General features: G+C 48.9%; 3 protein-coding genes across 3 annotated transcripts; 2 read left to right on the top strand and 1 right to left on the bottom strand.

Annotated features, from left to right (window-relative positions):
- Positions 1-336: 336 nt before the first annotated feature.
- On the bottom strand, positions 337-3,782 carry CNBD1790 (hypothetical protein; the record flags this gene model as incomplete). Its single annotated transcript, XM_771039.1, has 10 exons — positions 337-1,155; positions 1,208-1,263; positions 1,317-1,398; positions 1,449-1,755; positions 1,805-1,896; positions 1,945-2,087; positions 2,140-2,307; positions 2,359-3,157; positions 3,201-3,574; positions 3,632-3,782. The coding sequence occupies 10 exons, from the start codon at positions 3,780-3,782 to the stop codon at positions 337-339; spliced, it is 2,991 nt and encodes a 996-aa protein (XP_776132.1).
- Positions 3,783-4,137: 355 nt separating this feature from the next.
- On the top strand, positions 4,138-8,105 carry CNBD1780 (hypothetical protein; the record flags this gene model as incomplete). Its single annotated transcript, XM_771038.1, has 16 exons — positions 4,138-4,284; positions 4,337-4,367; positions 4,430-4,466; positions 4,520-4,831; positions 4,884-4,975; positions 5,022-5,059; positions 5,112-6,053; positions 6,106-6,252; positions 6,305-6,366; positions 6,423-6,521; positions 6,571-6,947; positions 7,003-7,175; positions 7,227-7,454; positions 7,504-7,569; positions 7,628-7,792; positions 7,857-8,105. 16 exons carry the CDS (start codon positions 4,138-4,140, stop codon positions 8,103-8,105), a joined length of 3,165 nt encoding a protein of 1,054 aa, XP_776131.1.
- A 350-nt stretch (positions 8,106-8,455) lies between these two features.
- On the top strand, positions 8,456-13,652 carry CNBD1770 (hypothetical protein; the record flags this gene model as incomplete). Its single annotated transcript, XM_771037.1, has 10 exons — positions 8,456-10,228; positions 10,293-10,428; positions 10,487-10,558; positions 10,609-10,782; positions 10,821-11,051; positions 11,100-11,456; positions 11,508-11,714; positions 11,762-11,916; positions 11,972-12,505; positions 12,558-13,652. The coding sequence occupies 10 exons, from the start codon at positions 8,456-8,458 to the stop codon at positions 13,650-13,652; spliced, it is 4,734 nt and encodes a 1,577-aa protein (XP_776130.1).
- Between the last annotated feature and the right edge of the window lie 48 nt (positions 13,653-13,700).

Here is a 13,700-nt window from a genome sequence, read left to right as displayed (position 1 = left end):
CACCCAAAGGAAGTCCCCACTAACCGCCACCAGCAGCCCGTAAAAGACGTCTGGTCTATCTGCGAAAAAGAATGAGATTGAAAGGGCCAGCCAATGATGACGTTAATGGTCATATTGTGGTTTATTAAGTTGTACCAGAAATACAAACTTTTAGGTTATGTAGTCAATAATAGCCATGTAAATGTGAATCTGCCAAACTAATACCCATTAATCCCTTTACACTAACCACGACATAAAAGCTGAGCTTTCGCCAAGTTAAATGTTTATATCAACACTATTATATATCAACATTATTATAAATCAACATTATTATATATCATTTTCAGTGTCACTCTTCTAAGCTTGTCTGATTTTATCCTCCCTTGCCTGGTTGGCCTTCATTTGCTCTCTTGTCCTCGCTCTTGTGCTCCTCAACGTCCGCATATTAGTCGTACTCGCCACAGGCTCCGGTAATGCCATCGTTTTGTCCCCTTTTGTTGTCCGTGGATCCTCAAACTGTTCATCGTCAACAGCTTCAATCGTCCCCGAAATCATCGCTTTCCTCTTTTGAGAAGAAGTGAGTCCACTTCGACTTTCGGAAGCGGCGTGAGCGGCTGATTGTGGAGAGGAGGTGTTTTTAAATCGAAGCATGATCCTCGGTGTTTCCGCCGAGGGAGTGACGTTAGTGACTTCCGAAATGGCACTACTAGGAGCGCGGAAATCGCCCAGTAGAATCTGATTTGACTCGCGCTCAACGGCCATGGCAGGCATCATACCATCCTCCTCCTCCATGCTGATATCTTCTCTCCGAACTCTCTCTTCCCAATCTTTGGTGCTCTGATGCTGCGCAGCTGCCAAAAGTTCTCTTGCACTCTTTCCCCGGAGATTTATTCGCATTTCGCCCTCATCCCCGGCTCCTTCGAAAAGATTCGAAGGTGTCTCATTCACCTTGTCCTTCGAGCCATACTCTTGCTGAAGACGTAGACGAAGCCTGAGACCGTTGACAAGCTTGGACCAGCGTTTCAAAGCGCGATCTTCCCGCTTCATACGTTCGCGCTCTTCAGCAGCGATGGTAGATTCTTCGTAGGCATCAAGGACTTCTTGTTTCTTTTCAGCTGCTACTACGATGCCTTTAATGATAGGCACCGCTCGTTGCTTCTTGAATTCGAAACCAGTCTTAAGGCAATTTCAGTACTACTGACAAGAACAAGACCTAATAAAAACTTACGCAAGCTTCTGCATAGCTTACTCCGAGGCCTTTGGCAACTTTGGCAATACCCTTGTCTTATATGGTCATCAGCATAACACTGAGTAAACAGAGTTCATCGAGTACATACAAGGTAGATGGACTGCACCGAGGGGCAGCATAGTTGGTGCATAGAGGTCAATATTGCCAAACGAATTTCTCGGTATTATGCCCTACATGGCGTTAGAAATCTTCAATCTGTGATGATCTTGATAGAACTCACATCTCTAATGGGCGGAGGCCTGTAAATCTCTGTTTGCCACTCCGCATACAGTCCTTGAGTTACTTCCTCGCCTTCCTGCTTTGCCAGCTCCTGCGCTCTTCGCTTTTGTAGCGTCACGGCTCTCTGTTTGACCCACTTCAGGGGCTCTTGCCCTTCTTTTATTTTGCGCCCAGAACGCATCCAGTTCTCAGCCGTTTTACAGTTCTGAACTGAAGAACGACGAAAAACTGCTTCACCTTTGAAGCGACCTACGGGATTGGCAGTGTTAAGCACTTGATCCCGCTTGAGGTGGCGTTCAAGAACATAACTGATGCAAGTATGAGCATAGGTAATACTATGGGCTACAGCATACTCACATTGGGTGATCCTTGAAGCCACTCATATGCATTGGCATACCCTCTGTCATCTGACTCATCTCGAGCTCTGCATCTTCCATATCGTCTCGGTTCTGTGGAATACATTAGCATTTGTTATAGTCGAAAACAGAAATTCTCACTAAATGATACGGTCTCCGTAGGAAACCCATAACTATATCACTCCACCACTGAGGCTCGTTTGGTTTCGCAGGGACTCGTAATTTACTGGTTTTAGCATAGAAGTTTTTGGTATATCGAAGGGTCACGTCTCGGGCGTAACCGTCTACGCAACCATTAGCAGAAAAATACGCATTGTACGGGAACGATATCTTTACCTTCCTCGAAAGCAACAACATACAGCATTCTAACCGGCCCGCTGTCCGTTGGCGGCTCATAGTCGCGTTTCTTTCGGATAATGCCTCTCACAGGGTCGACAGGTATCCAACGTTGGTCCGATCTATTGAACACTTCTGCCCAAAAGACAGGCGGCTGGTCCGCAAGGCCTATATATGGTCAGATAAAATAAAGAAAACCACGGGCAATTCACAACTCACTCTGACTTGCCTTCGGCTTGGATTTAGTTGGCGACCCAATCTTTCGAGCCGGAGGCTTGTATTTTCGTAGTCTATAGAGATCTGCTGGATCTTTCAATCGCCTACTGCCAGCTTCTCGTGAATTATTCTTAGCCCCTCCTACGGATCTTCCCACGTCATCTGGTATGCGAACTTCTTCCATTTCATCCTCGTCGTCATCCTCATCTTCATCTCCTAAACCCTGCCTGCTCGCTAACGTTCTGCCTCCTCTACCAGCTCCTACAGCCTTCTTCTTAGTCGCACCCTTTTCTGCTCTCCATGGCACTGCCTGAAGTGAGGTAACAAGTCTGACACCTAGCCCACATGCCCGAGCAAGAGCTACAAATAGTTGAGCAGAAACATCCCGAGATCCTTCTTGCTGTAACGCTTTCTTCATAAGGCTATTGACCGATCGAAGACGCTCCGCACCCGATCCAAAGGCAAGTTGCTCTGACAGTTCTTCACTTGCAGCAGCTTTGCCTTTTCCCTTGCTTGCAGCTTTATTGATCTTTTCGCCGTCACCATGACCCGAAGGCGACCGGCTAAAGGGAGTATGTACTTTGGATATTGACTCTATAATGCCTTGGACTTCGTCCCAAGGACGAGTTCGCAAGCCTAGAGCATAGTCCGACACATCGAAAAATGTCTGAGACCACCACGTGACCAGAGACTGTAAAGCCTCGAAAAATAGGCGAGAGCGTTGTGCACGATCAGGGAAGCGGGAAGGAGGAATGTTGAAAGCTGCTTGTAGCGGATGCGGCAGTAGAGAGAGCAAACGGGCCTGCATGATGTTAGACAAATTCTTTGTGGCCTTGATTACCTACTTTTAAGAGGGAGTTGTTACACCACTTATTCCTTACGCTGGCACTAGCCAATAGAGCTATAACATGCACTTTGTGGACCTCTAACCTCAGTGCTCTATCTCTTGCTGTCAATGGTTTTTTCCTCTTAGCCAAAACCATGCGCTTTGCCTTCTCTTCCGCAGTTTCTCCACCAATCTCCAGATGAATTACGCCATCGTCATCTTCACTCTCTTCATCCTCACCATCTTGTTCGTCTTCGTCCTCGTCACCGCCTTGGACTTCGTTAGAAACAATAGGTATAGGAACTTCTTCGAGCTCATCTTCATCATCCTCATCATTATCTGACACAGATAAAACTGTCGAAGCAACTGATATCGGGGAGGCAGGTCGGGTGCCTATCGCCACTTAGTATATAAACAGAATCAGGGAGCGAGATGATATAGAGCACACACCTTTGCGGGTCGCAGGAGTCGGGGCTTTACGTTTGCCACCGACATTGGACTGTTGCTTTGTGGATTCTGAAGTGGGGATCCTAGCGGCGAGAGCTGATATTCCTCGTGGTTTTTGAATGACTCTTGAAGATTTCGGTCTGGAAGCGCTCATCTGTTATGGTACGGGTAAGCGAGCTGTATTGGGGAGTGTGGATTAAAGGATGACCAAATAGTAATTTCTTGGATGCGAGAGGAGCGGGGTATGTAATTAAGCCGACCGCCGATGGCCGACTCCTCCTTGCCCTCCACTCCTCGCTCTGTCGATCATCAGCCATACGTAATTACAGACATTCAACAGCGGAGTTTGTCTTGAAGTCCGTGCTCCGGATACCTGTATGCCGTTAATTTGGTCGAGCCACCGCACGAAGACATTCTCAACAACGCATATGCCCATCCTATCTCGTCTGCGACGGCTTCCCCCTCTGTTCAAACACGGTAATCCCACTCACAGTCCCATAGTGCTTAGAATGGTCTCCTCAGCAGCGGCTCAAGATCAAGGCAACTTCAAGCTTCTTAAATCTTTCCCCATCGGTTACGCCCCCATCACCGTCTCAAAATGGAGGAGCGAAAAGACTGGATTGACTGTTGTTCTCGGTAGTCATCAAGCTCCTATCGTACGCACCGTTCTGCTGTGCTTATCTGACAATCACGGCTAATTAAAGATAGACCAATGGCTATTTTGCAATTGCCTCTGAAAGTGTGTTGCCATTCCTTAGAGTATAAAGAAGCGCTGTGGGTTTCCTGCTGACCATAGACAAGTTTTTGATGATACTGGCCGTCCTCACACTTTGGAACAGTATGTTGCATGTCTAAAGTACAACCATATGCTGTTGGTTAATTTTATCTCAGCCTTGTGTTCCTTGGTTCCAAACAATACCCCTACAAAGGCGTCCTTGACCAACTTGCCAATCGCGCAGGAAGCAACGGGACCAATGCTTGGACTGCTAATGATCATACTGCATACACCATTTCCACAGCTGGCAGTGAAGGTTTCCTCAAGATGCTCCCTGTTTACGTTGATCATATCCTCCACCCCACCATAACCGACGCCGGCTTTGTGACCGAAGTTTATCATATCAACGGGGCAGGGGAAGATGCTGGTGTGGTGTATAGTGAGATGCAGGCCAGAGAAAATACTGCAGGTGATTTGATGGCCTTGGAGTACGTCCCCCCTTTTGATTGGTGCATGACTATCATTGACAAACCTTTCCAGAGGCCAAAGATCCTTATATCCTCCTGGCTCTGCCTACAGGAGCGAGACTGGCGGTTTGATGCACAAACTGAGGGTCTTAACGGCCCAACAGAGTGAGTCTCCCGTACTGATAACCTTCATGCCTTAACCTCCTCGCAGTTCGAGATTATCATGCCGAGTACTATCAGCCATACAATGTAAGTTGAATCTGGATCTTACATTTAACAATCACTCATCCTTCTCCTGTAGCTATGCCTCGTCATTGACGGCGCAGTACCCATCCCAGAACTTTTTGATGTCCTTAACAATCAAATTGATCCAATGATTCTTGCCAACAAATCTGGTTCGGGGCCTATCATCCCCGCGGACTGGAAGCGCCCATTTGTTCAGACTACAACTGCCAAACCACTTTCTATCTCGAAGCCTATCACCAAGACCGTGGAGTTCATGGAAGAAGATGAATCTGTAGGAGAGGTGTTGATCACCTACCTCGGTCCACCTCCCACTGATTACCGCACCAATTTGGCCATTAGCGTTCTCGACAGCTACCTCACGCAATCTGCTACTTCTCCCTTATCCAAGGAGTTCATTGAAATCCCAAAGCCCTTGTGTACCGCCTTCAGCTTCTATTCTAGTGATCGAGTGAACAAGAACGAAATATCCGTCTATATTTCTGATGTCCCTGCCAAACATCTGGAGGACATTGCTGGATTGTTACAAGAGAAGCTGCGGAAAATTGTGAGAGAAGAAGGAATTGACATGGAAAGGATGAAGAGGATATTAAGGAAAGACCAGAGGAAGCTCTTGGAATACATGGAGAGTCGCGCGACAGAGGTTCTCTCTGATGCGATCATCGGGGACTTCCTCTACGGTAAGGTAGATGGTAAAGAGCTTCCTCTTGCCTTCAACGACATGGAAGACTATTCCAGTCTCCATTCATACACAGCCGAAGAGTGGCTGGCTCTTCTTGACAAGTACTTCGTATCCGCTCCTTCTATCACCATCGTGGGCAAACCATCTGCGGCCTTGTCGGTCAAAATCGAGAAGGAAGAAAAGGAAAGAGTGGCAAGAAGGAAGGAGGAGCTGGGAGACGAGAAGCTGAAGGCGCTCGAGGCCATGTTAGAGGCGGCGAAAAAAGAGAGCGAAATCCCCCCTCCCAAAGAGATGATTACCAGTTTTCCTATTACCGACGTAAGTTACGGAAAGGCCTTTTAAAGCTAGCTGAGACTGATGATGGCTGCAGCCTTCAAGGTTGACCTGGGTTCCTGTCGAGACTGCAATCAATAACGCAATCAATGACAATGTCAAGAGTGATGGGGGCGAAGTGCAGCGATTCGTGGATGCCGACGGACATAGATTGCCCTATCAGACTCACTTTTCTCATGTCAAGGTCAGTTCAACGTATGATTATCTACAGCAAAGTCGTTGACCGAAAGGGACAGTCGAACTTTGTGGTGGTTGTAGCCTTATTTGACACTATCGATGTACCCATTCATCTAAAGCCGTAAGTCGCCTTTGGAAGATTATCCAAGTGCTGCAGCTGAATTTGTCACCATGCAGTTACCTCACAATCTTCCAAAACGCCCTGTTTAGCCTTGGCGTAAAACGCGCTGACGGAACTGTGCTTTCTCACGAGCAAACTGTCAATGAGCTTGAAGAGTGAGCCATTCATACATAACACGTTGGAGAGAAGCATTGACGATATCAGTCTGACTGTATCGCAATCGGCACATTTCGAGTTCAAGGGCAACTTTGCGGAAGTTATGGCAGTTACACTAAAGGTCGAAAAGGCTCAATACGAGCAAGCTGTAGCCTGGCTACGCGATCTCTTGTCCGGTGCTGTCTTTGATAGCAAGCGACTTTCGGTCATTGTTGCGAAGCTCGCCCAAGAGCTCCCTACTGAAAAACGCGACGGGAACACCATTGCTACTGCTTGGGCTAACAATCTCACATACGACGCTAGCAAATCTTCCTCACAAGCTTGTGAGCTGTTGAACAGGTTACATTTCATCCCACATGTCGCCGAAATGTTGGAGAAGGAACCAAACGCAGTCATTGAAAAAATGGAGGAATTGAGAAAGCACTGTAAGTTCCTTTCTGCGATAGCGGTGCGTTGCGCACGTCCTGACCAACGTGATAGTGCTTGATCCAAGAAAGATGAGGGTGGCCATTCAGGGTGATATCCTCGGTTTGCAGAAACCTCTTTCTGTTCTGGCTCGGTCTTTCTTGCAAGTTGGCGAGGCACTGCCCCTTGAGCCTCTCTCGACATCCCAGCAAACACTGACAACTTTGGGCAAAAATCCGAGCAAGAAGGTGCGTATTTTTGTCTACCCCACACGGAACGTAGTACTAATATCGCGACAGTGTGTAATCATCCCAATGCCGGCGATTGAAGGCTCTTACGCTACATTCTTCGCGACTGGTCCTTCTGGCCATTCTCATCCTGACCTTCCCGCCCTTCGTCTCGCCTCCTCCTTGCTGAATGCTTTGGAGAGTTACCTATGGAAGTCGATCAGAGGCTCTGGATTAGCTTATGGAGCTCATGTCATGGTGTACCCCGAAGCTGGATTGGTTGGATTCAGTGTCTATAGAGTAAGTCCTAGATATAGAGTTGGCCAACATGGCTCATTATATGACGCAGAGTCCGAATGCGATGTTGGCGTACCAGGCCGCAGGTAAGATCATGGATGGTTTGGTTGATGGTTCTGTGAGTGTCGGTGTTCTTGTCTGATCAGTATGCTGTTTTCCTAATCTTCTCTGTTTAGGTTGAGCTTGACCAAGACCTGGTGGATGGCGCCCGTTCTAGCATGACTTATGACTATGCTAGGCGGTCGGAAACTGTCTTGGGTGCCGCGGGTACCGCCTATCTGAACGAAGTCTTGAAGGGTCTAGGTAAAAATGCCGATCAGGATTTGCTAAAGAGCCTTCCTGTAAGCCCCCATGTTCTGTTCTGAAACGCCGGACATGGAATAAAGCTGATCGACCCAACCGTAGGGAGTCACCCTTGAACAGGTCCGTGATGTCATCTCGAGATACTTTTCACCACTGTTCAAAGCCGAGACCTCCATCGGTGCCGTGACAGTGTCCACGAGCAAAACCGACGAAGTGGAAGCAGGCCTTAGGAAGCTCGGCTTTGAGACAGAGAGGAAAGAGTTACCGGTCTTGCAAGGAGATGATGAGAGCGAGCATGGAAGCGACGTGGATATGAATGGAAGCGAGAGTGGGAGTGAGGTCGAGCGATAGGAAGAACAACAAAAGCTTATTGTAGACCATGCACAAGTAAAAGTTGCTACAGACAGCTTCACCTGTGTTTTGCCGTTGCATAACGCAGCATATTATTATTATTGTATGACTATCGTAGCCCGGACGGTGTGTAGAAGCGCTATTAGTGGAGGGACAGGTGAGGCTGATACTGCGTGGCAGGTGTGATTATGAGGCTGACATGGAGTCGTTACTGTCGAAGCCACGCGAGAGGCACGCCGCGCATCCTCTTCGTCGTATCTTGTGTCGCTTCTCCCCTCTCGTCCGCTTACCGCGCTTCTTCCTTCCTGCGACACCGATCTCCACTTCCCCTGGCCAGAGTCGGCCGTTCAATGTCGCCTAGCGCGTCCAATCCGGGCTATCCTCCCTTTCTTTCGCCGCCCACTGTAGATACCCGTCCATCCCACCCCGCGCAGTACCAGCCCCAGCCCCAGTATCACCAGCGATATTTCGACCACCCTCCCCAGCATACTCGCTATTCCCCGGCCACATACGAGTACTCTCCATTGGGGATAGAAGGCGCGCCTGAACACGTTCGTCCCGTCACATTCGCTGGCGGAGGTCAACAACCATTTGCAGCCAACCAGCACTACTCTCTGCATCAACAAGTCCCACAAAAACAGCCCCAACTTGGCACACCTGAGCAGCTTTCCGTACCATCCCAATACCCGTACCAATCCACGCACGATCAGTTCCCCCGCCTGGTTGCTTCGTCCCACCTGCCATACGGCTCTCCTATCAGTACCTTGCACTACCCGCAAGTCTCACAGGCGTCAGTTCCTGAATCGCCGTCACTGCGGCCAGAATCCCGAGGGAATTCATTGGCACCCGGATTCCAACAAAATACCCAAGCAGAGACCTCTACAAGCTGGCCACTGCCCCCGATTCACCCGCTCCCATTCTCTGAAACCCCTCCGAGAGCTTCACTGCCCACTACCACAATCGTGCCTTCTCAAAACGGTTTTAACCTGGCCAACACATCCACCAAAATCCGTTTTCGCCCGCCCCTGTCGCCTGTCGCTATCTCGGGAATGGTGTCAAGTCGCTCAACTCGCCGGTCTTCCCAGGTCCACCAAGAAGAACAGACTGTCGGTGCTTCTGGCCGTCCTCAACGAGGAGCAACGAGGCTCGCAGCGACGAAATCAATTTATAAGGAAGATGATGATGAGGAGCTAGATGACGCATATAATAGTGTTGTTGATGAGGATGTTGACGAGGGCGCAGACAGTACCATCAAAGTCGCGCCAGCTGTGACCACGAGGTCGGGGAGGACACAGAAGGCACCCCAAAGGTTTGAGGACGATTTTGAAGACGCTGTCACGTCAGCCAGTCCTGAAATGCGGTCTGGTAGAAGAATTGCGAGAGGAAAAGCGAAAAGAAGGCTCATCGTTGATCCTGATGAAGATGAGGAGGGAAACGCCGTTCCACCACCTAGAAATGCTTTTCCACCCAGATCCGCGAGGAACTCCCTAGCATCTGCCAACATTGACTCTGCTCTGCAGCAGCCAGATGTTGGAACTTCTTATCCTAATGGCAAGAGGTCCTTACGAAGCGATGCTCGCGCTGCCACCCGCACTCGGCATTCCTCTGCTGATGCTGACGAATTCGAGCCAACGGAAGGAGAGTCGACAGAAGGGCGCGCATCGAGTGATCCTTTGGGAAATTACGACGAAGAACCCGAGGAGGAGGATTTCGTTGTGTCTGACGACGACGACTCAGGATATGGCAAACGCAGGTCCTCTCGCCGACGCACCACTCGTGCAACGGCCCGCAATACGCGGTCCACAGCTCTTCCCACTCGCCGTAGTACCCGCTCATCGGCGAAAGCTCGTGCGCTTGACAGTGATGAGGATTCGTCTCCTCACAAACGACCGAACCTTCGAGAGCGCACTTCCCGACCAAATTACCATATCCCCACGTTGGAAGAGCTTAGCAAAGAAATATCAACACAAGAAGCTTTAGCGGCTGTGGCAGGCGGCAGTGGAAGAGCAGCTGGTGGTTTCAGGGGAGCAGGCGGCGTCAGATATGGTGGAGTTGGATTACCATTTGCCATGAGGGCGAAGGATCTGACGCAAGCTATGGGTGATCCTGATACGAGTGATTCGGTGGGTTTTCCTTGACTTGTACCTCTGGTATTAAAATGTACGTATAAGCTCATCGTATGTTAAGGATGACATGGACTTTGCGTCTCCCTTCAAAAGCGGAGCTGCTGGCCCATCCATGTCAGGCGGTACTGCTGTAGCTGCACGAGGAGCTGCTGGACCATCCGACGTGCCCAACTTTGGCAGGATTAACCCCAAGTCCAGTATGTCTAGCTTTTAGATTCCCCCCCTTTCATTGATCTCTGTTGACACAAGTGCTAGCCACGGCAGATGCCGATCCTCTTGGAGTAGATATGAATGTCACCTTTGACAACGTCGGCGGTCTCGATAATCGTAAGAAATCCCCACTCGACAACTAGTCGAGACTGACTAAAATCATATAGATATTAATCAACTCAAAGAGATGGTTGCTCTTCCTTTACTGTATCCCGAGCTCTTTCAACAGTTTGGTATCACCCCTCCTAGAGGTGTTCTGTTTCATGGCCCCCCTGGTACCGGCAAAACGCTTTTGGCCCGAGCCTTAGCAGCATCGTGTAGTTCTGGTAATACCAAAATCTGTAAGTTAATTTATTCAGGCGTACGATCAAAGGCTTAGACAGCACAGCATTCTTCATGAGGAAGGGTGCCGATGTACTCTCCAAATGGGTCGGAGAAGCTGAACGTCAGCTTCGAATGTTATTTGAAGAAGCAAGAGCATCTCAACCCAGTATCATCTTTTTCGATGAGATTGATGGATTAGCGCCCGTCAGGAGTAGCAAGCAAGATCAAATTCATGCTTCTTTGGTTTCCACACTGCTGGCTTTGATGGACGGCATGGATGGTCGAGGTGAGCGAACTGTTATCCATGTAGACTTGATCTGATCATCGAACGAAGGCCAGGTCATTGTTATAGGTGCTACTAACCGCCCTGACGCCGTCGATCCTGCTCTTCGTCGCCCTGGCCGTTTTGATCGCGAATTCTACTTTGCCCTTCCCAATCGCGAGGCGCGCAAAAAAATTATTAGCATCAACACTCGTAGCTGGGAGCCCAAGCTGTCGGATGAGATGCTTGATAAATTGGCGAGCCTCACCAAAGGATATGGTGGTGCAGATCTACGAGCTCTTTGTACTGAGGCCGCTCTAAATGCCATACAAAGGCGCTATCCTCAAATTTACAAGACGGTTGATAGATTGCAATTGGAGACAAAAAGTATACATGTGAAGGCAAAAGATTTCATGTTGTCCATCAAGAGTAAGTAATCAGCCGATGCTAGAGTGCACCATTGCTGATATGAAGCGGCAGAAATCGTCCCCTCTTCTGCCAGATCAACGTCCTCCCCTGCCATTCAACTTCCCTCTCATCTACTTCCTCTTCTTTCAGTGCCTCTTGAGCGTATAAATTCTGCTGTCGATCATGTTTTGCCACCCAAGACGCAGTCTACCGCTCTAGAGGAAGCAGAGTATGAAGATGAAGCTTATGAAAGCTTTGAGAAGCATATCGTTTTACAGTGTAAGTCGTACAAGTATCGCAGCACCCATAAGCTTACATCGATATAGCTCTAGATAAGCTAAGAACATTCCGCCCAAGAATACTTGTGCATGGGCAACCAGGGATGGGGCAAATATTCTTGGGACCAGCCGTCTTGCATCATCTTGAAGGATTCCACATACAAAGTCTGGATTTGGGCACTTTGTTAGGTGATTCTACCAGAGTAAGTCGGGGTGTGTCTCCACGGATAAGCGGTGCAGGCTAATTATTTGGTTTAGTCTGTGGAGGCCACTATTGTTCAACTATTTGTTGAAGCCAAGCGTCATCAGCCCTCTGTCATATTCATACCTTCTTTGTCCCAATGGGCTTCTGCCGTTCCGGAACTTGCACGGTCCACTTTTAGCGCGCTCCTTGACGGGATTCCACCATCAGATCCCATTCTCTTGCTCGCCATAGCGGACAGTCCCTGGGCTGACCTTCCTGCCGATGTCAAAGCGTGGTTTGGGTTTGCTCGTGAAAATAAAATTGCATTAGACTTCCCTAACACGTCCGAACGATCTGCGTACTTCACCGATCTCCTCGCCTCTGTTCGAAAGCCTCCGACAGACTTCCCTGATGGTGTCCCTCGTCGTAAACGCGTATTGGAAAACCTCCCACTGGCTTCTCCGCTTCCTCCTCGTCAACCAACTGAGGCGGAGCGTGCAAGAGATGAAGAGAAAGATCAGGCCGCGAGAAATATGATGGTTGTCTCATTTACGAATCTGGTGAAGGAGTTTATGAAAAGGTACAGGAAGGTTGTTGCGAGTGTCAAGGTATGATTTTTGTTTCCAAGACGCCGGGTCATGTCTCACTGATTGATTACAGGATGACGCAATGGAGCTCTCCAGATGTCTCGTTGAGCAGGCTGCTGCGTCAGCTGCTCTTTCACAATCTGCCACTGCCCTGAAAGGAGCTGAGGTAGTTTCAAACATCATTGAAGACGCCAACAATAATGCTGAGTCTCAAGTCAATGAGGTTGATGGAGGGATGAACATGCTTCCCACGACAGAGAATCTATCAGAATCATCAACAGGTGACATTGCCAATATATCAGCAGCTCCAGTCTCTGCCGTTAATCATCTCGCTTTACCCTCCGCTTCAGCGTCAACCTCAGCAGCCTTGATTCCTACCCCAACTTGGCAGGCTCATAATGTTGACATCGATACTATCCAACGTCGGCTCATACGTCATAAATATTATACTCCAGAGGATTTTTTGGCCGACATTCGCAAAATCGAAGAGAATGCTGTCAAGGTAGGAGATCCAGAGAGGCAGGCCAAGGTGGTTGAGATGGGCGCAAATGCTCGGCTGCATATCTCTGGATTTGATCCCAAATGGACACCTGAATTTGAGAGATATGCAGAAAGGATGAGGGCCAAAAAGGCGGCGAGGCAGAGAAAGAAGGAACAAGCAAAGGAGATTGGAGAAGAGAATGGGCAAAACTTAACAGCGTCCGAGTCAACACATCATCCGAATCCCATTGCAGAAATTTCAGGGATGCCCGATGCCGCTGACACATCGTCTAAACGACCGAGAGAGGAGGATGACGGCGCAGAGATCGAATACCAAGGACGAGAAAAGCGGTTGCGGGATGACCAGCCTGACACAGCTGAAAAAGCCTCAGTGGACGCTCCTGAAGCATTGACTAGTCAATCCTTTCCACCAGATATTGCATGCGATTCCCCACAGCTAGACTATCCACCATTCATTCTACCCGAACAAGACCTTCAAAACCTTCAAGCCGAGCTTGAAACTGCGACTGCAGATCTTACAGTTGACCAGCTCGAACAACTTCGCGCCACCCTTTTCGATAAACTCTGGGATGATAGGAAAGAATGGAACAGGACAATGACGGTGATCAAAATGAGGCAGAGGCTGCAAGAATATATCAAAGAGGTTAATAGTTGGAAAAACGATTGAAGTTATGAGGAGAGGATTTCATTGTTAGCATGGTGTTCCCTAGAATGG

Source organism: Cryptococcus neoformans, chromosome 4 (genome assembly GCF_000149385.1).
Source record: "Cryptococcus neoformans var. neoformans B-3501A chromosome 4, whole genome shotgun sequence".
Lineage (NCBI taxonomy): Eukaryota > Fungi > Basidiomycota > Tremellomycetes > Tremellales > Cryptococcaceae > Cryptococcus > Cryptococcus deneoformans.
This window is presented reverse-complemented; position numbering and strand designations above follow the sequence as displayed.